At 39.9% G+C, this 24271-nt stretch overlaps 2 protein-coding genes across 2 annotated transcripts; both read left to right on the top strand.

Moving 5' to 3' along the window:
• Window positions 1–804: 804 nt before the first annotated feature.
• On the top strand, window positions 805–2962 carry si:ch211-262i1.4 (thymic stromal cotransporter homolog). Its single transcript, XM_053635065.1, has 3 exons — window positions 805–1714; window positions 1944–2027; window positions 2802–2962. The coding sequence occupies exons 1-3, from the start codon at window positions 805–807 to the stop codon at window positions 2960–2962; spliced, it is 1155 nt and encodes a 384-aa protein (XP_053491040.1).
• Window positions 2963–11769: 8807 nt separating this feature from the next.
• On the top strand, window positions 11770–24064 carry ptbp1b (polypyrimidine tract binding protein 1b). The gene is made up of 16 exons (XM_053634259.1): window positions 11770–11857; window positions 12422–12472; window positions 13544–13574; window positions 16290–16350; window positions 16429–16601; window positions 16945–17091; window positions 17970–18125; window positions 18288–18398; window positions 18664–18838; window positions 18963–19043; window positions 19156–19298; window positions 20462–20495; window positions 21302–21394; window positions 21571–21787; window positions 21870–21947; window positions 22072–24064. The coding sequence occupies exons 1-16, from the start codon at window positions 11850–11852 to the stop codon at window positions 22202–22204; spliced, it is 1692 nt and encodes a 563-aa protein (XP_053490234.1). The 5' UTR covers window positions 11770–11849; the 3' UTR covers window positions 22205–24064.
• Window positions 24065–24271: the final 207 nt, after the last annotated feature.

Below are 24271 nucleotides of genomic sequence, written 5' to 3'. Positions count from 1 at the left end.
GCATTTATGCATATTTAATTAGACGAGACCTCACTGACACTACTACATGTAATTTAAAAAAAATAAAATAAATGTTTCAATACAAAAAAGAACGCAATTAATCAACGGGCAAAGATTGATTATGAAATCTATTGTTTAGAAATATCTACTCTATTCACTATTTAATGATGATCTCTGTGCTGTGGTGCTTCTGGGAAACTCGACTTTATTCAGTTCTGGGTGTTTGTATAGTGAATAGTGTATGTACGATGTTTGGGATAAGATTTCTAAGCAATAACGAGTCCTAACGCTGGCAGCTCCCCAATACAGCTCAGATTTAGCAAGTTCTGCAGATAGAGAGGGCATTCCTTATTTTTCCCCCTCTTACAGTTTCACTTCACTAACACGACTTCCTTCTTATCTGCTGGTATTTGTAAAAGCATCATCAGTCTTTCTTATTATAGCTGGGGGCACGCAGCCTGTGAACTGGTTTCTTTACTTGTATCATTCTAGTCCATTTAAAAAAGGAGATAAAAAAAAGAGTGTGCTTCAGGTATGTACTGTTTTCTCAAATGAATATTTATTTATTTATTTATTTATTAATATAAATAGAGAAAATAAAACTGTTGTTGTTTACAAGGTGAATCAAAAGCCTAGTAAATTGGTCATATTTTGGGAGCGTACATGCATTAGGCAGGCTGGCCAGTATGTTGGATTTAACCACACGTCTTTGTAAATGATCTTAAAGGCGAATCCTCCGTAAGACACCAGAAGATCTGCCAGATAATGGTGAGTTTTTTTACTTTAGTGGAGCCAGTGGTGGTTATGCACAAACTGGGCAGCTCCTTTTTTGAGATGGCTCTCACCCTGACAGTGTACAACCACTCACTGGAAATGGCAGGTGGACATCCTGACCAAGCTCAAGCAGCGTCGTCAAGCTTCTTCCTCATCCACTCCATCATCTCGGCAGTAGCGTCCATGATTTCCAGCTTCCCACTAGGCCGCATCGCAGACCGACAGGGACCTAAAGTGTTTTTGGTCGTTCCTCAGATGGGATCTCTCATAGGAATGTGCTTCCTGGTTGTCTTCCTGTTCCACAATCTACCCGTGGAGTTCCTCTTCCTCGGATCCATGGTGTACGGCCTCAGCGGAGGTCCTCCTGCTTACTGGGCTGGTGTGGTGGCTTTGGCGTCACTCAGCTCTAAGCAGAAGCACCGCACGTTAAAACTCAACGTTGTGGATCTCTGTGTTGGCATTGCAGGGGTGCTGGGTGGTCTACTATCTGGGTATGTGTACCAGATAGGACATCAAGGATTGGTCCTGCTAATGACCGCCATGCTCTTCACTGCGGCGGCGCTTTTTCATGCCGTGTTTCTGCTCTCCAGTTCAAGACAAAAGAGTGATGAGAAGGAGCGTCTACTGTCAAGCGGTGAAAGGATGGACAAAGTCGCAGTAGGGCTGTTGATGTCAGCCATTGTGCTGTTTGATCTGGGTATGATTGGAGCAGAGAACGTTCTCACGCTCTACGTGCTTAAGCCTCCACTGAGCTGGGATTCAGTGTGGGCTGGTTATGGCAACGCAGCCACCAACGCCATGTATCTGAGCAGCTTCCTCGGGGTGCTAGCGCTATCCGGTGTGCTAGGAGATGTTGCCCTGTCTCTGCTCGGCATCGTGTCCAACTGTACAGGAATGGCTATCATGGCGTTCACAGTGGAGAGTTGGGTCTACTTCATGGGTAAGTGAGGTGAACAGGATAAACTAAGCTTATCCCTTCCCAGAATGCTCCTTCTCCAATAATAATACTATAATTTCACACTATCATTCATGTACTCCACGATCACGCGTATTTATATGTGTATTTGCTCAGTTGATGAAAAGAATTTTGTGTATTCAGAGCTGTTTATCGCAGTCAAACCACTGATGCTTATCTAATATTTTCTGTGAACCTGTTTCCTGAGTAACAGCACGAGGGATAATGATGTTTGCCTGTGTTCCCATGCCAACGCTGCGAGCGATGCTTTCCAAAGTTCTGGACGCGCAGCAATACGGTAACCGAGGCATGAATCAAGAAGCAGATTAATTGTGACAAATGGAAACCCCCCCCCCACATATGAACTATTTTTGAGTGAAATAACTCCAGGGTGATGACATTCTATCGCAAGTTACTCCACATTTCACATGATCATTATATTGCAACACATATGACTCAATGAGAAAAACGAAAGTATGAGAGAAAGTATAGAGTATGTACAAATATGTCATTTCAATATGTTCAACTGTCAAATATTTCACGTATCAAAGATAGTACAGAGCATGTTGAAATGTTTCAAATAAAACTAGAAGTAATAAAAAAGTCCATACAATGCTAATAAAATATACCATATAACAATAACTATAAAAACTTGTATTCGTAAAGGGAAGGGTCACTGCAAATCAGTACCAAGTTCCTCTGACTGATCACCTTTATCCTGTGATGAAGCATCCTCTGATTGCTGTAGGATCTTCCAGGGTAACCCCACACCCATCCACAGGGTATGAGGGCTCACTGAATGATTTGATGAGTTTCCAGAACCCAGTTGAACACCAGTGGGATATTTTGACCAACCACCATCATCAAAACACTGATTTCTTCTGAGAATGGTGTTTATCCCTCAAGTACAGTTCAGGAGATTTAGAATCTATGCCAAGGTGCACTGAGACTGTCCTCGAGGCTTGTAGTGGCTTGACCCTTCGTGCTGGTTTTACCTTTAATTTGTCACCTGTCTGTAAATATATCCTGTCAAAGCATAAAAAAAAAATACTCTGCTCTATCTTTATTTTAGGATGTGTTTTTGGTCGGCTACAGTTGGCTCTGGCTGTGACTGAACTTCTGTCTACGGTGCTCTTCACCTCTATTTACCCTCTGACTCTGAACTGGTACAGCGGCCTCTGTTTCCTTCTCTCTTGCGCCATCAGCTACCTCAGCATCATACCTATCCTGTGAGTTTCCCATTATGCAATGCAAGGTGGTATAGGACCACCTGCTTTTTGCTCTGAAATTCTGGTGCATGGTACCAGGTGAACATGTGCTCAACATAAGAAACGCGTTAAGTTAAACTTCAAAAATATAGAGAGAGTTGAAGAATAGCAGGGCTTATACAATTATCTGACACTTTTAAAGAAGCTGTATCACGCACGTTGCAGCTTTCACGGCGTTAGACATGACCGCAACAAATTGTATGGTATGCGCTAATATCCTTTTCGGCGTAGTTAGCTTTGATACATTGTTTTAAAATGAGTTTTTATCTCAAATCCTTTCATAACAAATGCTATATACTTTTGTTTTCAGATACCTGACGTTTAGGCAGAGGAGAACTGGGTACACAGCTATATAAGTGGGGGGAACCTCTTTACTCCAAGAATTGTACTAGCTATGAGAATGGAAAAGCTACAAACACTATAAGACCATTGACATTTCCCCAAGTGTCTCTGCTTCCACTTGGGGTGAATTTTGGACACAGAGTAAGAATGTCAAAAATATTGCAGTAAGCTTCCCTGCATCCAGACATACAGAATAAAATCCTGCACTAGGGATCCTGCGAGGTTTTCCACCAGTTTACTGCTCTCCATCCATTTCACATAATTCCCCGTGACTCAATCCTCCGAAGATGCCTGAAACTCAGACGTTAAGTGAAAATTGCCCAAACACTGGGGATTACAATGCAAATGCTCCTTCCTAAAGAAAGATTCCTATTATTGAGAATGAAGTTAGGCAGGGCTTCCTGAGTGCCACAGCTGATGATGCTGCACTCCTGAAGCTCTTCAACTCCATCATCCCTTTGAAGGGTCAGGAGGATATTAAGGATATCATTTCTGCAGTTCCTGGCATGTGAACTGCAGTGTCTAGTAGAGCTTAAATAGCTATTTGGTTATGCATAAGCTCAATGGGAAAACCATGGTTCTTAAGAGTTAGTTGTGCTGAACAGCAGGTAGAACAGCAAAAGGGAGAACTCTCCGGTTTGGGGAGTAAAAGCCACTCCTGGAAGTTGCCTCAAGTCATCATGAACTGTTCTAAATGGGACAATGTGTGTTGAAGTGTGTTACTGGAAATGTTGTGACAACGATAAACGGCAGAAATGTACATAAAATGGGAAGACCATTCTACCTACAATGTGTTATTTTATGAAAGCATTCATGTTGGAGTCATCATTGTGGTGTTGTTCATATTGTTTGCATTAAACCGAGGGCAGACGTTTCTGGACAATATTACTATACAGTGGATATATATTTAAAAAAAAAAAAAAAGTCTACACACCCCTGTAAAAAAAAAAAAATGCAGGTTTTTGAAAAATGAAACCAAGATAAAATCACACCAGACCTTTTTCCCCAGCAACTGAGCAGTTGAGGATTAAGGGCCTTCCTCAAGGGCCCAGCAGTGGCAGCTCGGCAGTACTGGGATCTGAACTCATGACCTTCCGATCAGTAGTCCAGCATCTTAACTACTAACCATTTCCACCTTTAATGTGATATAGCAGCCAACAGAATTTAAGTGAAAAAGAAATAGAAAGGTTTTGGGGGGGGGGGGGAGAAAAAGAAAGACTATAATAACCTGGTTGCATAAGTATGCACACCCCTTAACTAAGATGTTGTTATATTCTGACTGGACCATTCAAAAACATTGATCTTCTTCTTCTGAAGCCATTCCTTTGTCGATTTGGGATTGGGATTTGTGTTTTGGGTTGTTATTGTTCTCAAAGGCGAACGTTTTCCTTCATCTTCAGCTGTCTGACAGAGGCCTGCAGGTTTGTGCCTCTATCCAGCTGAAGCCAAGCAGCCCAAAAGCATGATGCTGCCACCACCATGCTTCACCGTGGGTATGTTTTCCTTTAGGTAATAAGCGTGTATTTTGCACCAAACATATCTTTACGAATTATGCAGAAAAAGTTCCACCTTGGTCGCATCAAACCATAACACATTCTGCCACATGGTTTATGGTGATTTACGTGGGCTTGGTTGTTTTGTTGGGTTTTCTTTTTCTTTTTTCGTGAGAAAGAGCTTCCATCTAGCCACCCTACCTACCCCATAGCCGTGACATGTGAAGAATACAAGAGGTTGTTGTCACGTGCAATTGTTTAATGTCTTTAATCTTGCCAAAGGTCTCTTGGCAGCCTCCCTGATAAATGTTCTTCTTGTCCTTTTGTCTGCTTTGGAGGGATGTCCTGAGAAGCAAAGTGCGCAGAGTCGAGGTGCAAAGCTCTAGAGAAGCAAAGTGCGCAGAGTCGAGGTGTACGTGCCAGAGTAAGGTTTATTTATTTATTTATTTTTTAGGGGTTAGTTAAGTGCTCTCGGAAGACATGAGTCGGGCCTGTACTGTTTGAAGACTTCCATATCTTTTCATCTGAAGCACTGTTGTCGTTTGTGCTGTACACAGAATGAAAGTGATGATTCTTTCTTAACAGGAACGGTCATGTTTCCCTCTGAAATCAGGCATCTCACTTCTACACTTTTGCACTCTTTTTTTTTTTTATTTTTTTTTTATAAATTCTGGCTCTGGCAGTCCTTGAACCAAGCCCTTGGACACTCCACATATCTGTATATTATTATTTGCTGTGACATTAGGGGTGGGGTTAAAGGTCTGAGCACATGCTGATTATCTATGCGTGCTTTTTTCGACCAGAGACATAAGATTCAGGCTACTGAGACACACCTCTGACTCAAAAAGCTCATTCTATCTCGTTATATAATGTCTCGTTTTCTAAACAGCACCATCCCACTCTCCCCTTCAATCTGCTCACCTGGAGCTATTTCTGGGCTCAACATCACAAAGGAAAACACAATAGTCCTTCCTACGGCACTAACAATCGCCAAGAAAACCATACTAACAAACTGGAAATCAAAGAATATCACACATTGGATAAACCTAATCACTGACTACATAACAATGGAACAACTCTCTGCCTCAGTCGAAAATAAAACGGCCAAATTTAGCTCTAATTGGACGCCACTCATCACCTATACACTCCAGGGAATCACCTTGAAATAGCCAACAATACAGCTTCTACAGACCAAGCACATAATCAAAGCCATATCACACATACCACTCAAACAGGATGCTCACAAACAGATGCGACTACATTACACACACACACACACACACACACACACACACTCACAGAAACCAAAGTTGGTGTTATATATATTAATTAACTCAACTGGCATTCCAAATACTACTCTTTGCACACCCTTCACATACCCCCCCCCATCCGACCGCCCTGATAAGTACCATGACCTAGTCACGTCTACTGTCTTGTCTTGTCTTGTCTTGTCTACTGTTCTGTCTTAACAACTATCTTCTGTTATGTTCCACACCCACCACTCACCCATACTAACCTTTAAATATAAAGCACGACACATCTACAAATATAAATGAAATAAAATAAATGAAGTCTTCAAATCGGAATGGTTCCCCAAAGTGTGTGTGGGGTGGGGGTGGGGGGTGGGAGGGACCGAAAAAAGCTTATTAGTCTGCACTTATGTAGCGCTTTTATCCAAAACGCTTTATACTGTGTCTCATTCACACACACACACACACACACCAATGGTAGCAGAGCTGCCATGCAAGGCGCTAGCTTGCCATCAGGAGCAACTTGGGGTTCAGTGTCTCACCCAAGGATGCTTTGGTATGTGGAGTCATGTGGGCCGGGAATCGAACCGCCAACCCTACGATTAGTGGACAACCCGCTCTACCACCTGAACCACGCCACCCATTCATTCTTCTTCTACTTAGAAAAGTGCACATCACCCAAATAGTAGCCCATTGAACTTCCTTCGCTTACCATCAAGTTCTTCTTATCATTTAATTACGTGAGATGGAGAAACCGGCAGGCGGTCCCGCTTTCGTACTTTCAGCAAACCAGGTGTCATTTAGATCTGTGTCCTTTTCTGAGATGCTTTCCGTATGTGGCAGTTGAGCTCAGATTTGAACACGACAGTGAGCCCATGTTACAAAACGTTTCAAAGTCAGCCAGCATGGCATCTGTTGCCCTGTGTCCATGAAACACTGAGATGTATATACTTAGGGTAGAGACGGGTGGATCGTGACAGAGAACTAATCTGATCTTGGTTAAACAAGCCGTATATTTCACTTTATTCCACACTGTTAAACCGGCCTTATTTAAATCCTGATCAATGCTTTTGCTCTATAAGCTACAAATGAGGACAGAACTCTCTAATACTAGGCTATATGTCTATGTTTGTTAGTCGTGAGATATCGCTTGTCATACCTCTGCTATCATACTCAATTGATCTCACTGATATGGATGAGTCACTGCTTTTTGGAGGAGGGTGTTGTTATAAACAACTCATTCAATTTTAATTACAGTGACAATTACAATTCAACGCTATTTTGCGTCATAACCTCATTTACTTATTTATAAATAAGGACAAACCGTAAAATATTTTACGTCTGCAGTGTTTACGTCTATAGCGTTTGCTGGAAAATTCGATTTAGTTTGACCAGCTGCCAAAACACGCGCCTAGATTATGAACCTGGTAGACCATCTTGATCAGCTGTTAAAAAGGAAACACTTCCTGGATTACTGCTGCTAGTGTTACATCGTAGACAGCAAAGAAAATGGATACAACCGCAAGGTAATAAGACGGTCTACCAGTTTGGCCAGCTCAGCCTGTGTTTTGGTTGGTAGCCGGTTAGAGGAAACTGGAGTTTTTCAGCAGGGTGAAACCTTTCTATTGTACTAGCCTATATTAAAGTTGAACCACAGGGGGAAAAAAAATGTGGTGATGTTACTTTTAACATACCATTTAGTACGGTGGTGTGCGGTTTCAGTGTTTTGTGGTAAGGTGTGACTTTCTCCAGGTGTTGGTTGTTCAGTATTTATTAGCAATGACCTAAACCTAACACCAGGTGGCACTCTAAAATAAAAGCACCATCAGGAAGGAAAAATCCCTCCATAACTCATCCAACAGTAAAGTTTGGTTGAGAAGGGATAATGGTCTAGGGCTGTTTTTAAGGTTTGGGCCATTGCTCCTTAGTTCCAGTAATAGGTTAATGTTAATGCTAGAGCATACAAAGACATTTTAGATAATTGTAGGTTTCTAACCTTGTGGCAGCAGTTTGGGGAAGACCCTTTCCTGTTCCAGCATGACTGAGCGTCTGTTCACAAAGCGAGGTTCAAAAAGACATGGCTTGAAGAGTTTGGTGTGGAAGAACTCCAGTGTGCTGCACAGAACCCTGACCTCAACCCCACTCAACACCTTTGGGATGAATCGGAACCTTTTCCTCCAATATAGGACACAAATATATAAGACACAAACCAAAATCTTGTAGAAAGCCTTCCCAGAGGTTTTATAGTGGCTCCATATAGATGTGATGGTTATGTGTCCACATACTTTTGGCCATATAGTGTATATTCCATCACCTAATCTAATGCTTGTTTAATTTTAATTTACACAACTTCTCCTTTATCTCTGAGACTGCTGATTACCCAAGACATGTTTCCTCTTTGAAGTTCTCTCATTTTTCAACTGAAGCTAAAGCCTAACGCTGCTCACAAACAAACAATGCCGCTAATGCTACCTTCAAGTCGAGCTTGGAGCTCATAATTACAACGTAGTGTGTACTCAGGTGGTTTCAGACAGGAAAAATGGACGGCATGACTAAACTATTGTAATGACATTTTTCTTGTATCATCATCACTGATAAGAGGTTTACTTTGCCTTACTGAAAGAAGAAGCTTTTGAGATATTTTCGGACATCATAGCTTCATTTTTTTTTTGTTTTAACATTTTCCCCCAAACATATAAACACTGGTTTAAGTGGTTTTCCTTATATACACTTTTAGACTGGTTAGAAGTGCATTTGGATAATATAATATAATATAATATTAGAACCCCGAAGGATAAAGGAAAATATAAACCACACGATACGTGCCTTAATAGTGTTTCGAAATAACCTATAAATACTCATTCATTCATTCATTCATTCATCTACAGTAATTGATTTATCCTGGTCAGGGTCACTTTGGGTCCAGCACCCATCCCGAGAACACTGGGCATGAGATGGGAATACACCCTGGATGGCAAACCAGTCCATCACAGGTCATCACTCACACCTCACACACTCATTCACACCTATGGGCAACGGTAATGCACCTACCATCATCTTTTTAGGAGGTGAGATGAAACCAGAGAACCTGAAGGAAACCCACACGGACACAGGAGAACATGTGAAACTCCACACAGACAGTAACCTGAGCTCTAGATTGACTGTGCCACCCTCTGTGCCACCATTTTATACTATTATAAATACATACACTATAATCATATAATTTGGAGGCTCAGATATAAATTTGAAGGACCTGGAGAGATTCTGTATGGAGGAACGGTCTCAGATCCCTCGCCATGTATTCTCCAACCTCATCAGGTATTATAGGAGAAGACTCAGAGCTGTTATCTTGGCAAAGGCAGGGAGCACAAAGTATTGATTAAAAGGGTGCCAATAATTGTTGCACAGCTACATTTATATATATATATATATATATATATAAACCTGTGTTTTGTTTGCAATTGTTTGATATCCATGAGAGGTTTTTTTTTTTGTGAATGTTTTGAACGAAGGATCAAAAGGTTAGACAATAAAGACAATTTTTCACAGAGTTCTTTGCTCATATTTACCAAGGGTGCCAATATTAGTGGAGGGCTCTGTATAACAAAAACCAAAAGGAAACAAAAATGACCCATAAACAATACTACTAAAATAGAAACTTTTATCCAGAAACCCATTTTTCTACTACTACTACTACTACTACTAATAATAATATAAAATTTCACTCAGTGTTTTACTCTATGCAAAGGACAATAACACTCATTTATTAGTTTATCTTCCGTATCTGGTTGGATGGGAAAAGTGGAATGCTGGCTGCAACTCTGCATACACTCATTCATACCTTTGTCATACTAGTCAGTCCAACCAGCATGTTTTTGGACAGTGGGAGGAAACCAGAGAACCTGGAGGAAACCCACATGAACGCTGCATATAGACAATAACACAAGCTCAGGACTGAACCGGGTCCCTGGGGCTGTGAGCCGGTAACACTACCCATAAACAAAGTTAAACATGAAGAGAAGAAAGGCGTTTAGTATGAAGTACAAAGTTTAAAGCAAAAAATGTAAACATAGACATAAAAGATCAAAACTAAACAGTGTTACGTCAATTATTAAAGTGCTAAAATAAAGAAATATACATCCTGTGCTGCTTTTTACAACTCTTTTTTGTTTAGACTTGGTATTCACATTCCCATCTGTGTTACCGAACCTCACTTCACTTAGACACAATACGTATCAGTTTTTCTTGCAGCGCTGCAATCCATTATTTATCGTCGACCAGGTGCGTAACCTGTACCTGTTTAGAAACCCAGTGGAATTATTCATAATGATACCCGACTCCAAGCGCTTATTCGAGAAGGCAGTAGGAGAAGAAGAAGAGTTTGGTGTCCTTACAGACGTTTCAAATTTGTGCTTGTGGGCTAAAATGATCATAACAAAATACATTCTGTTCTTATACTTTTAAATGCATCGATTCATTGCACTCACTTTTGTCGCCAGCGGTTTAGACATTAATGGCTGTGTGTTGAGTTATTTTGAGGGGAGAGCAAATTTACACTGTTACACAAGCTGTACACTCACTACTTTACACTGTAGCACAGTGTCATTTCTTCAGTGTTGTCACATGAAAAGATATAATCAAATATTTACAAAAATGTGAGGGGTGTACTCACTTTTGTGAGATACTCTCTCTCTCTCTCTCTCTCTCTCTCTCTCTCTCTCTATATATATATATATATAAATTATTTCATTAATAGGACATCTATTTTTTGAAGAAAACCATTCAATACATTACGGGTCATTTTGACCCCCTTTATGCATTCGTGAAGGTTTTTTTTTGGTTCATGCATTGTAGGGTTAAATATTAAAACTCTAAAAGGTGTGCGTCGTACCTGACACCTAGTCGAACACTTTACAGTTGGTTGTGTGACTGTAAGTCATTCCCTTCAAATGCTATTGAAGTTAGAATCGTGTTTAACAATGTCGTATGTAACTTTAGAGACGGTCCCTTAATTTCCTCATACCTGCGAATATCGAACATCCATCATTCCCTTCAAATGCTATTGAGCTTTAAATCATGGTATATTTTGTCTATGGGCCCATTCTGTAGTGAAATACATGACAATATTTACATATGATTTAATAGCTTATTTGAATAAATATCAGAAATCTAAAAGGTGTGCGTCATACCTGACATTTAGATGAACCCTTTACAGTTGGGATCATGACTGTACATCATTCCCTTCAAATGCTATTGAGCTTTAAATAATGGTATATTTTGTGTATGGGCCTATTCAGTAATAAAATACATGGCAATATTTATATATGATTTAATATCTTGTTTTTATAAATATCATAAATCTAAAAGGTGTGCATTATTGCTGACACCTAGATGAACACTGTACAGTTGCTTATATGACTGTAAGTCATTCCCTTCAAATGCTATTGAACTTAGAATCATGTGTAACAATGTCGTATGTAACTTTAGAGACGGTCCCTTAATTTCCTCATATCCACGAATATCGAACGTCCAACCAACTTTATTCGAGTTCTCTGTTCACATGAAAACCTGTAGCCGCCCTTTGCTTTCATGTCGAGTCTTATCCAATCAGAAAGCAGTTCGTGTCTCAGCCGCCCACTGCATTCGCACGCTCCAATCAGCGCGAGCTGCCGAGAGTGCTCAGAGCGCGCCGCCATTTTGTCGGGGTATAAGAAAACTCCGCCAAGCCACAAAGTTCCTGGTTAGACCTCAAGTTCCTCTTTGTGCAATGGACGGGTAAGTTTTTTTTTTTGTTACGTTGCGTTAAAGGAATTATTAAAAGAATAATAATAATAATAGAAAAACAACCTTCGTCCAATGCTTTTCGCGTTTCTGTGAGTTTTACCGAATAGTTCGTGTCGGTTTAGTGTGTGTTTATATTGATATATTTATAAGCTAAAAGCTAAGCACTCGCGGGTTGCGATGGAAACCAACTGAATCCTCCACGCATCACTGCCTCACTACTCGGGGTGATAACAACAGTTTAGAAGCGTTGAACTCACAAACCTTCTTTTTCTTCTTCTAATGATACTAACTTGTTTCAGACGTTAGTTTGTAGTTTTATCCCCCCCTTTTCCTTTTTTTTTTTGTAAGAAGGAACCAACTTTGTTGCCAGATCCTAGCCGACAGAACTCCCCGATTAGCCGCAGCAACGTTCCTGACCTGTTGCGTTGTCTGTCGTGTTACAGCTCATTTTGTATTATATTAACAGTAACATTAGCGTGATTATTTCCGTGTGTGTGTGTGTGTGTGTGTGTGTGTGTGTGTGTGTGTGGCATTGACATGTTTCTCTCTATGCAGCCGCCTAGAGACTGACTTGTATCCTATGGGATCGAGTTACGCAGAATTAGAGTAAGTACAGTTTTCTTGGAAGACTGTCTCAAGGTTCATTCAAATCATGACCTATTTTTATTGCTTTAACTTACAAAAAATATATAAACTATCTTTTATTGGCCAAGACACAAATAATGTTGTTGTTGCAAGTATAACTGTATAAGAGACTTCTTTTCTAACTTGCCTGAAATACACGTGAGGATTTGTTGTTGTTTTGTTGCTCGAGAAGACTCTTTATAAAAACCTTATAAATAAATAAATAATACACATCTGGTTGCTGAGGATTTAAGACTAGTTTTTAATTAACTAACTAATTTAATTTCCCCAAGAGGTGATCTGACTAGAAGACTGGCATGGTGTGAAACAGTCGAGCTTCCTGTGTGTATATACGCCACGTTTTGCAAGAAGGGGGGAAGAAAAAAAATGAAAGCACATGAGCTGCTCCCCCTTCTTTTTTTTTTTTTTTTCTTTTCTTTCTGTGTGTTTTTTTTTTTTTTTTTTGAGGATTTAGTTTAACAAGCTGCAAGTAAATGATGCTTGGAAGTTTGTGGACCCGGGCTGTAAGAGCTGCTCTGGGCTCGTGGTGTTTCCTGTAAACAGACGAACAGGATGTAGGGGGTATAAGGGCGTCTCAAAATGCCTCTCATATTTTCTTGGTTTTTTTGCTGTGGGAAGAGAAGAACAGGATGCAGTTTGGACCGTCCTATCCACCCCCAATATAATCTGCTCTGGGAACTTGGAAAATATTGCCTGAGGTTGTTAAACACCCCTCCACCCCCACCAAGAAAAAAAAAAAAAAGCCTCTTAGTCTTCTCATATGAGAGTTTATGAAGTATGCCCTGCAGATTTATTTATTTCCCCCCCTCTACTTTGGGTAGTTCCTTCACGATGGTCCGATGATGTCCCAAATGAATCTGACATTTCTGCTCCGTTTAAAAATAATAATAATAATAATAATAATAATAAAAAAGGCTTCACTTTCAGATTTGTTTTGAAGCAGCGATGGCTTGTGTTGCTTTTAATTCTGTGTAAAATTTGTCATTCAGTATATCCGTCTCTTATCTGATGTCACCTTTATGTTCTTCACAGCGTTGTCCATGATATTGCAGTTGGAACGAAGGTAAGCATGACCGATTTTAAAGATTGTATTGCTGATTATTGTTCTTTTTTTTTTTTTCCCCCTTTAGTACGCTTCCTGAGTTGCATGTTTGTGTATCTGAAGGGTGTAGATTTCTCCACTCCTTTCAAATCAGCATGACTTTTCACTCTGCACCTCGTGTAGGCACGGAGGAGTTGGAGCTGGTTTGCCGGGTTTAAGTCTAGCGGGTGTCGTGTTTTTCTTGTTTTTTTTTTTTGTTTGTTTGTTTTTTTCCCCCAGTCATATTGTTCTGATTAAGGATTTCAGGTTGACGTTAAAGGTCTCGTGAATTTTATATACAGATTGCGTTAAGTAGCAAAGCTCCGCTTGGAGCGTCTTCGACCGACCGACGTTGGTTAATGTGTTGTGTGCATTCCTCTCTGGTCTTTCACTAAAGATAATCATGTGTGGTATGTAGCTAGCTGGGAGGACCTGCCATGTTCAGAACAAAGGAGCGATTCATCAGCACCATTGACCTGACTGGCTTGTATGTTTTCAAAGTCATCGAGTGGCCTGAAACATTACCTTTTCTAAGACCATGAGATTTCTCTACAGTGTACACTTTTTTTTTTTTTTGCTAGTCGGTTGAGTTTTATTTAGTCTTCTCATCTCTGCCTATCTGTGTACATGAGGTGTACAATAATTCCTAGTATTTTGGTGCAGTGTTGTGTCTGAACACGTAAACAGACTGCCCAGATCTCTGAATTTCATTATCCATCCGAATGAGGCTTTAAAAGCGTATTAAAAAGTGCAGGTCCTACAGGTCAGCTTTTTTCCCCTGAACTAATTATTTTTATTGAAACAGATGTTTTAGAAAGTCCACACGGTTTAATTAAAGCAAGCGGGTCAGTTTTGCCTAGAAGTAAAATGCAGGGGTCATTTTGTAGAAATATATATATATTTTTTTTTTTTTTAATGAAAGGATGTAAAGGGAGGTTTTTGTTTTTCCATCTGATCAGTTTGATTTGATCAGTATAAGGGCTGGTTTGGATTATGCCGGCCGATTGTTTGCCTTAACGGTACGAGTAGACCTGTTTTCAAATGCATTCCTCAAAAATGGGCATTGGGTGTTGACACGATGCCATGAATAGAGCCTATTCATTACATGCAAATATGTTTGCCTCTCCCCTATGGACACACATGTTGCTCTTGGGTTTGTTCTGCTGATTAGAGAGAAGGCGGTTGGGGGAAGTGCTAATGGGTCAGGTCGCCGCTTACTCGATACACTCGTACCTCTCATGCGTAATTTCATTTGAAAGCAGGTGTGCAGCGCTGTGTACTCCTAGGTTGAGGTGGGGGGGGATCCTGAAAGCCATAGAACCTCTATGCCTGGGGTGGTAAATCTTTCATGGACTCGAACAGTAGACGAAACATTACACCTGGACCCCTGAAGACAATCGGCTCTGTGTATTCAAGCCTGAGAGCGCAGGGTTGGGTTTCAGTCACCTGCAGCCGTAGACACGAGGTCTCCATGGTGAGCAAATGACAATCGGGTGCTCATGGTAACGGGTAGGTTTTTCACCGTGAATCATTGCAGCCTCCCTGCCCCGCTCCCTTTTTTTCCACACCTTTATACCTTCTCTTTAACCTAGCTTCACATCACTTTGCCAGGCCCCGCCATATTGAAGTTTCAAAATGTACCAGTGTCCCTCCTGTTTTAACAGTTGAAGGAACTTTAATTAGGTTTCATGTGTGTATGATTTTAATTGTCTTTGCCTGTAAGAGCATGCCTCAGTGAAGCAGGCTCAGCAGTCAGGCGGTCTTTTGTTTTTTTTAAGGTTGTAAAGCGAGATTTGGGAGTGGCTTTATTGCTGAAACCAACATGAAGTGGTTAAGCAGTGACGTTACGTTCAGCAAACATTTAGCCTACCCTCCCTTTTTTCTCTCTCTTTCTCTTTGTGGCCCCACAGTCCTTAGTGGTGCCTTCACTCTACAGCCCTCCATGTGGTTGTAATTATTGATTGCTGTAGCAGTGGAATTTTAAATGTGTGGTGGAGGAAACATGCATGTGGCCTGCTCGGCTCCATTAGGCTGCTGAAATTGGGTGACATGGAATGGCTGACTGCCCGTGGAGTATTCTGGGATGGCGATATCCACTGTGATAGACTGTTGCTAAAAGCCCCCTACAAAAAGCAAAAAAATGCAAATTTGTATAACTGCATCATAGTGGTGGTGGTGGTGGTGGTCTTGTTTCACCCAACACCAACCTTAAACAGTACCAGTATGTGCTGTCTTTTTTTTAAAATCTCTTGTGTGTATCTTGCAAACGTGAGTCCTCCCACTCATTCCTCTTGTCTGATGACCCAGAAACCCTTGTATCCCTTGTAAGCTTGAGTTTCCTTTCTTGTTCTCTTGCTGGTGGGGTTAGGGAATGCACACGGGGGGGGACCTACTTGTTTTCACAATGCCTACTTCCTGTCTTTTTTTTTTTTTTTTTTTTTTTTTTTTTTTTTTACAAACATACAAAGTGGGTAAAATATAGCCCCGAGCTATCCTTATTTGGTCAGCTAGCTGACTCTTGTAGAATTGTGACTACTCAGACACTTCTTGAACATTTCAGCATGTCCCTTCTTGTTTCCACTGTGTAGAAGCTTGTGTATTTGACTTGATGATAGTCTGTGTGGAATGTCTGTGAATATGTGGACTGCCTGGTTGCTATTTTGCCGTTGATTTCATTTTTTTTTGTTTTTTTTAAAGAGAGGATCTGACGAGCTTTTCTCCTGTGTTTCCAACGGGCCATATATCATGAGTTCAGCAGGTATGTTTCGGAGAAACATGATCTCCTTGTGCGTGCGTCTCAACAAAGTGGCCTAATGATGTGATATCTCTATCCCAGCTAATGGCAACGACAGCAAGAAGTTCAAAGGTGACATCAGAAGTCCTGGTATTCCATCCCGTGTCATACATGTACGCAAGCTGCCCAGTGACATCAACGAAGCTGAGGTCATTTCTCTAGGCCTTCCATTTGGCAAAGTCACCAACCTGCTCATGCTGAAAGGAAAGAACCAGGTATCCTTGTTGTACTTCTCAAAGCCTTTATAATGAGCGAGAATACTGAAGTGGGACTTTTATTCTTTTGGGTTCCATTGGGGAGCTCTTAATCTATGTGAAGCTTTATTCTACATGAACTAGTTCTTGTACCACTAAACAAAACATTACATATGGGTTTGGCATCAATTTCTTTTGTTTAAGCTCCTTGAACTGAAGCCAAAATGACCAAATTTGAATAGCTTGTACTCAAACGCATGGTCTTGTTTAAAATAAGTTACATATCAAGTGGTGGAAATTGTTTCAGTAGTGTTCGCAGTCTGCGATAAAACCAAGTTTGCTAAAGGTGTTTTAATTTGTCTAGGCTTTCCTCGAGATGAATACAGAGGAGGCAGCCCAGACTATGGTCAGCTATTATTCCTCAGTCACACCAGTGATCAGGAATCATCCCATCTTTATGCAGTACTCCAACCACAAGGAGCTGAAAACGGACAACTCCCCAAACCAAGTGGTACGTGCTCGGTAAAGGCTCGTGGCTTTCTCTACCAATCGTTCCCGTTCTCCTCCCTCTGTGCTACTTCTACCTCTTATTTCAGAGTTATCGCACGCTAAAAATCTGCATATTTGACAAATATTGCCAAACCGAATAATCAAAAATGAGCGGGGTTAAGTAAATATTCTAAAACTTGTGTCTGTTTAGTGTTTTGTAGTGCAGCTGTGATTACTGTTTCTCCAGCTGCAGTGGAATGTTAATATGGACCGCTGAACTTGTTTACTAGCTTGCATGAATCTTGTTTTTTTTGGGGGGGGACCCAAAGCTTATCCTTCTTTTCTAAACACATTCGTAGTGGAGACCTCATGCTGTTTGCACTTAATGCATTCTACAGCTGAGGCTTATCTATCTACTCATTCCATTGGTGGGTCAGTGGTTTGAACTTCTGGTTGTGTAATCTGTTTAAATAAGGAGTCTTGTACTCTCGGGGGAACTTTACTTCTACACTCTAAGCATACAAGTATGTCCATTGCTTTTTTTTTTTTAATGTTTTAAATAAAGTTGCACAATAATGGGTTGCACTATAATCGCAATTATTCAGCAGATTAACTGGTAGCAGGACAACCTTTTTGTTTCATGGTGTGTGTGTATATATCTTTAAAGATAAGATGGACTTTAATAACTGTCTTGTGTTGTGGTGGGTTATTTATTTAAGTTGCATTATGACCAAGAGATGCAGTAGCTTGTTCCTTACGCAAATGGACATGGCTTGGACTAGGCATTCATGTTCATGCCATCTTTCTTTAATTTTTAAAGGGAAAGCGAAAGCTGGATAGTTCAGGTAGATCACTCCTGTTGATGAAACGCTTTCTTCTCGGTCCTATTTTTAACATCAGAGGGCACAGGCAGCGCTGCAGGCCGTAAACGCAGTCCAGACGGGCGGCATGTCATTAGCTGGTGTAGAAGCAGGTGGCGTGAGCGGCCCTAGCCCTGTCCTCCGAGTGGTGGTGGAAAACCTCTTCTACCCGGTCACCCTGGATGTTCTGCACCAGGTAGATCCTTGTTTATTTAATAGACGCTATACCTTTTTTTTTTTTTTTTTTTTTTTTTTTCCCATTTGATTTGCCTGTACTTGGTCGTTTGACTCTTTTTGCTCTGCTTAAGATGCCTTACGTTGATGGTTTTGGAGTTTAATATTGTGGTATCTTCCACAGATCTTTTCCAAGTTTGGCACGGTTTTGAAAGTGATCACTTTTACCAAGAACAACCAGTTCCAAGCGCTCTTGCAATTTGCAGATGGTCTTACTGCTCAACATGCAAAGCTGGTGAGTGGCTCCATCTAGAGGGCACTTGTGTTAATATCCAGGATTTAAACGTTTAGTATTTAGGCTCAGTATTACCTAAAGAATTATCTATAAACATTTTTCTGTGCGTGTGCAATCATGTACATTTTTAAAATTGATTTAACAGAATAAATTCTGTATACTGAATTTAGACTAATACGAGTAATGTATGATCAATTTGAAGCATTTTTCCTTCTTTAGAAGTGCACTTAACTTGCCGTTCTGTAACTTTGTGGTCTTTACGCAGGCTCTGGATGGACAGAACATCTACAATGCGTGCTGCACTCTGCGCATCAGTTTTTCCAAACTCACCAGCTTGAACGTGAAGTACAACAACGACAAGAGTCGGGACTACACGCGGCCTGACCTGCCTTCGGGAGACGGCCAGCCTGCTATTGAACACCACACGATGGCTGCGTTTGGTAAGATGTAGCCCGCACCCGAGCGTCATTTTTTTTTTTATCTTCTTGGTCTCGGGTCATGTCTGAAGCAATGCTTTTAATTGTTTTTATGCCCAGCGTGAATATTTTCCATTTATGTCTACAGCTACTCCTGGGATCATTTCTGCTTCACCGTATGCCAGTGCCCATGCCTTCCCCCCAGCTTTTGCGATTCAGCAGGCTGCAGGTTCGTCGACATCACAAGCCGTTCTACTTGCATTTACTTGCTTTGCCTAGACTAAACGCCGGTCTCAACTGTTGGACCATTGTGCTGATGTATCTCTTTCTTGCTCTGCCAGGCTTGACCATGCCGGGTGTTCCTGGAGCCCTGGCCTCTTTGGCATTTCCCAGTGCAGCGGCCGCTGCAGCGGCAGGCAGACTGGGTTTCCCTACACTTCCCTCCGGTCACTGTGTCATGCTGGTCAGCAACCTGAATTCTGAGGTTAGTGACCTGCAGCTACACTTCTTAGCAAATAGGCTTCTTGGTTTCATACAAAAAAAACTCATACCGGTTTTTATGTAATGTTTTAGTGCTGGTTGTTTTAAAGAACTGTTTTCTTTTTCTTTTTTTTTTTTTATTTGAAATAATTTCAAATGTAGAGTACTACCCATAGGTTTGTTTATTTATTTATATACCAATACCAAATGTGGTCCCATAAAGCAGTTGATATCAAGTTTTATGTTAATTGTACTGGACTTGAATGCATTCTGTATACTGTCCAGAATGGCACTTTTAAAATTTCAGGTAACTGAAGCTTTGCTTTTGTTTCATCCCATTTGTAATTTCATAACATTTTAGTTACTTTTAATCTGCTTTTTATTTTATTTAATTTTTTTTCAAAGCTGATCCCTTTTAGTAGAATTTTCTTACCCATTTAAACAAGTTCATCCTAAAGTACTGAGCGATTCCTTTCGTGAAAGTTTGGCAGCTTCATGACGTTCCAAAACTAACGAAAGTGGCTCGTTTGAATTGCCAGAGAAGCTTGAAGTCTTTTTGTGCATCCGTAGAGTTAAAGATTTTCATTATGTAATGAACTTGTAAATGGTTTGATTATTCTTTTTAAAAGGTTCTCGCAAATAAGCATATCTTTCTTTGTCTTGAGCAATGTATTAACTAAATTTTTCGCAAGGAAAAACAGCACTTTCCTCTGTTTTTGGATTAGTTTCTTTTAAAAGATAAATTGACCACTATTGTATTTCCATATGTATACTGACTTTGTTTTTTACCTCCTCTTCTCTCCCTCCCCATTCCCCATACCCCATTCTTTTTCTTTCTTTTTTTTTTGTCTTTTGCAACCATGTTTGCCTGCCAAAATGGCTGCCCACATGTGCTCCACTCCATTTTTATTTTTTACATCATCAAACACGCACATACATACGAACATACTCGCATTGAACACGATTCACTCCTTACACTCTCATGTCCACCTCTCCCCTCCTCTTTCTACTCCCAATCCATTAACCATCTTCATGATCCAACCACCGTTTTTTCGCCATTTCCCGTGGAACTGCCTCCTCGCTGTGGATATGTTGAACCTCCATTCTGCCTCCGATCTTTACCTCTCCCTTCTTCCCTCCGCTGCCTTCCTCTGCTGTCCTCTAAAGAGAGTTACGCCCCAATGCCTCTTTATTCTTTTCGGTATGTTATCCTTAGCATCTTTTTGTTATCACTTGTTTGTTCTGTTCTTTCAATTTCTTCCCTCACAAGGCAATTTGAGTGTGTGTGTGTGTGTGTGTGTGTGTGTATGTATGTGTGTGTGTGTTCTGCTGGTGTGCGTGTGCTGAGATGAGATGAGATACAATCCAAAAAGTTGCAGCACTCGACAAAATTCTGTAGTTTTTAGTTACGTGTTGATTTGTCCATTACGGTGCACTTCACAATTGACCGAGTTGCTGTATCTTTTTGAGCTTTAATAGACTGTTTATTATTTATGATGCATGCTTTTGAAATTGTTTTGCATGTCTTTTGAGGGAAGCTTTTAAACTTTGGTTAATAGTCAAGACTCCTGTCATTTATCCATTTGTTAAAACAGCTTTTATTTATTTTATTTTTTTTCTCTCCCACCACCACCAAACTTTTTTTTTTTTTTTTTTTTTTTTTAAACCTGAAGCTAGCCTTCTCACAGCGGAGTTTCACTTTTTCTCAATTCATACATCCTTAAGGATGGCAATGCAAAAGTCCATTCCTCTTTCAGTGTCTGTAAAATTGCCCACTTTTTTTTTTCTCCCCCCATCTGTCCTTTTGGCTATAATCATTTATCTATTTATTTATTTATTTTTTACCTAAGTACACTGGATTTACTTGGGTAGACCTGTACGTAGGTCATGTCCAATTGTCGTGTCTTGATTGTAACCCTAAGCTTATTGAAAGTTTTTTTTTTTTTTAATGGTTGTATAGTACGTGTTGTTTCACCTCTAACCATATTTCTTGTTTCTCTTCACCAGGTGTATATGGTGATGTTATAAGAGTAAAAATTATGTTCAACAAAAAGGAGAATGCCCTTATCCAAATGTCTGATGGCACTCAGGCTCAGCTAGGTGAACGTCTCCCATAATTTGGTTCTTTTTATAAACACTGAATTATTAGATGCAGCTTCTTATTTTTCTGGCATCCACTTTACCATTTAGACATGAGGTGTCACCATGCAGGTATAAGGAAGTTCCTAGGCACGTGTTTTAATCACCATGTTGTGCATGCCGTTCTCGTTCTCTAGCTATGAGCCATTTGAACGGACAGAAGTTGTATGGACGGGCGCTGCGCATCACTTTATCCAAACACACGACCGTTCAGCTGCCACGTGAGGGACATGAGGACCAGGGCCTCACTAAGGATTACAGTAACTCTCCTCTTCATCGCTTTAAGAAGCCTGGCTCCAAGAACTACTCCAACATCTTCCCGCCGTCCTCCACACTGCACCTTTCCAACATCCCGTAAGACACGACACTGTTTTTTGCGTAGTAGTTCGCTTCGTAAAAAGAGCCGCATGTTAACGCGTGTCTTATCTTTTAATAGCCCTTCAGTCGTCGAAGACGATCTCAAGATGCTTTTTGCCTCTTCTGCTGGCGTGGTCAAGAACTTTAAATTTTTCCAGTAAGTTCCGTACAGTGCATTAGACTTCATTGGTTAATTCTTCTTCAGGTATTTTTTTTATTTTTTATTTTTTCCCCCCACCCTCTGTATCTCTTTTGTATGCGAACATGTCTTCTACTTTCAGGAAAGACCGCAAGATGGCTCTGATTCAGATGGGTTCAGTGGAGGAAGCAATCGAGTCCCTTATTGAGTTCCACAACCATGATCTTGGGGAGAACCACCATCTTAGAGTGTCCTTCTCCAAGTCCACTATTTGAACAGGATAAAAGTGACTGCAGCTGGTATGAGTCATTTAAAGACGTACAATAAAGTTGAGATGACTTCTCCGAGGCCTCAACCACAAAACTTTCATCATTCCACTATTGTATTAAGTAATATATCTAGTGGGTTCATATGTAACATTTTAAGTTTATTTTTTATGCCTGTAAGGTTGATTTGTCTATCTATAATCACACCTTTTTGAGCCTTTAATTTTCAGCTGATTTCATTTCGCATTGGTGGACCCTTGCCTTGAAAGTGCTGCTGAATATTCCCCCCCTCCCAGAAGTACTTCTTGTGCCTTACATTATCTTGCAGTTAAGCGCTGTGTGATATCATACCATTTAGTATAAACAATATTTTGATATGACTCACCAACGTTTCTAAAGACTTTCCAATCCATTTTGTATGCTTGTGTAGCTGAATGAGATTCCATTTTGTTTCCTACAGCTGCAGGACTTTTTGATCAATCACAGCCTTGAGGCCAGTTCCTTTTGCTTTCTACATTCCCAGTAGCTTTGAGTCTTATCACATACTGTAATGATAGACATAGACTGTTTACATTCCTTTTTTTTTTTTTTAATTATTATTATTTAATGCAATAATTTGTGTACAAATCATATTGTAAGTATGTTTGGGTTTTGATGCTGTTGGCCATCGCATGTTGGCCTTTTGGTCTGTGGCTCTCACTTCTTCTTTTCCTATACAATTTATTCTGTACTTTTTTTCATAGACCTTAAGTATTGCCTTAATGTATCACAAGGCATTGTTTTGTAACTATTCTATTGTAATGCCTGATATATTTGGTGTATTCTTGAATCTTTTTTTTTTTTTTTTTTTTTTTTTTTTTTTTTTTTTTTTAAAATGTACACTACAGCTTGAAACCAAAGCCTTTATTCAGCTTTCAGTCATGAGCCTAATGTATTCCTCCCAATTAGATTTGGCCAGATAGAAATATAGAAGTGTTCATGTGGTTTGTGTTTTTATTTTTTTTTTATTTTTATTTTTTTTATTTTTTTAAAAAGTAAAAAAACTGAGTCATTTGCTTTAGGGTTTATTACAAACCAGTAACGATTATGATTGTGCTTGCTGTAAGTCCGCTCTCTTTTTCCTTCTACTACTAAGATGATGTTTTATTTGCAGTCCTGCAATCTGTGTATCTTCATCACATGCTTGTGACAGGATATGTTTTTTTTTTTTTTTTTTTTCCCATTTCTTTTAAATAGATCTTTTAATCTTGGCCACGTATACAGTAGAGGGTTTGTTTGTATGAAAAAGGACTCTTTGGACTTTCATAAGCATATTAGGTTTTTGTGCATGGGACCAATGTCATTACTTTCCAGAAAATATGACTTTTAATCATTCCACACGACAGATTTCCTAATCTTTACTTTTTTCTTAAATTTTTAACGTGAAACCTGTGACCGGTTGCCATGTTTTAGAGGACCATATAATCCAGTCTTTTGAAAATGGCGGGTCTTATGCATCTGCACAGCATTTGCCTTATAACGGTTTTTATGATGACTTTTTTTTTTTTTTTTTCCTTTTTTCTTAAAGAGGATAGATGAGGTGTAAATACTATTTTTATACCACAGTGTTAAAAAGCAATAGGGTTTTTTTTTTGTTTTTTTTTTTATATATATATATATATCTGAAAGCAAATGTATATTTTGACTATAGTAATGGACCATGAGCATGGAAAAAAAAAAAAGAAAAAGAAATTGGATTTATTAAAACAAAACAAAACAAAAAAAAGGTAGGAGTATACAACCTTTTTCCAAATCTAATGTTTCTTTAACAGTCCTTCAGATGGAGGTTGTACTTTCTATTTATCGTCATTAAACATTTGTTTACTGGAATGCCGTCTAGGAGTTATTTCATTGTTGTGACTAGTATTTAATAGCCAAAGCTCTTTTTCCGTTAGGTTAGATCAGCAGTCAAACAAACAAAAAGTGTGTATTCTTTAGGCAGGGGCTTGCATGTTATGCGTTCACATGCAACATTTTTACAACATATCCTCCCAGAATAATGGTAACAATCCGAAATGATCATTTGTGCACACACTA

This window comes from Ictalurus furcatus, chromosome 10 (genome assembly GCF_023375685.1).
Source record: "Ictalurus furcatus strain D&B chromosome 10, Billie_1.0, whole genome shotgun sequence".
Taxonomy (NCBI): domain Eukaryota; kingdom Metazoa; phylum Chordata; class Actinopteri; order Siluriformes; family Ictaluridae; genus Ictalurus; species Ictalurus furcatus.
The sequence above is the reverse complement of the archived record's forward strand: the minus strand, read 5'-3'. Positions and strand labels throughout refer to the sequence as shown.

What these genes read in the sequence shown, in the direction of transcription:
- si:ch211-262i1.4 (XM_053635065.1), top strand. Translation starts at nt 805, where the DNA reads ATGCACAAACTGGGCAGCTCCTTTTTTGAGATGGCTCTCACCCTGACA. An exon ending in GAGTTGGGTCTACTTCATGG is followed by an intron (nt 1,715 to 1,943) that starts GTAAGTGAGGTG and finishes CCTGAGTAACAG; the next exon opens with CACGAGGGATAATGATGTTT. An exon ending in TCTGGACGCGCAGCAATACG is followed by an intron (nt 2,028 to 2,801) that starts GTAACCGAGGCA and finishes TCTTTATTTTAG; the next exon opens with GATGTGTTTTTGGTCGGCTA.
- ptbp1b (XM_053634259.1), top strand. An exon ending in CTGCTCAACATGCAAAGCTG is followed by an intron (nt 18,399 to 18,663) that starts GTGAGTGGCTCC and finishes GTCTTTACGCAG; the next exon opens with GCTCTGGATGGACAGAACAT. An exon ending in CTGCACCTTTCCAACATCCC is followed by an intron (nt 21,788 to 21,869) that starts GTAAGACACGAC and finishes ATCTTTTAATAG; the next exon opens with CCCTTCAGTCGTCGAAGACG.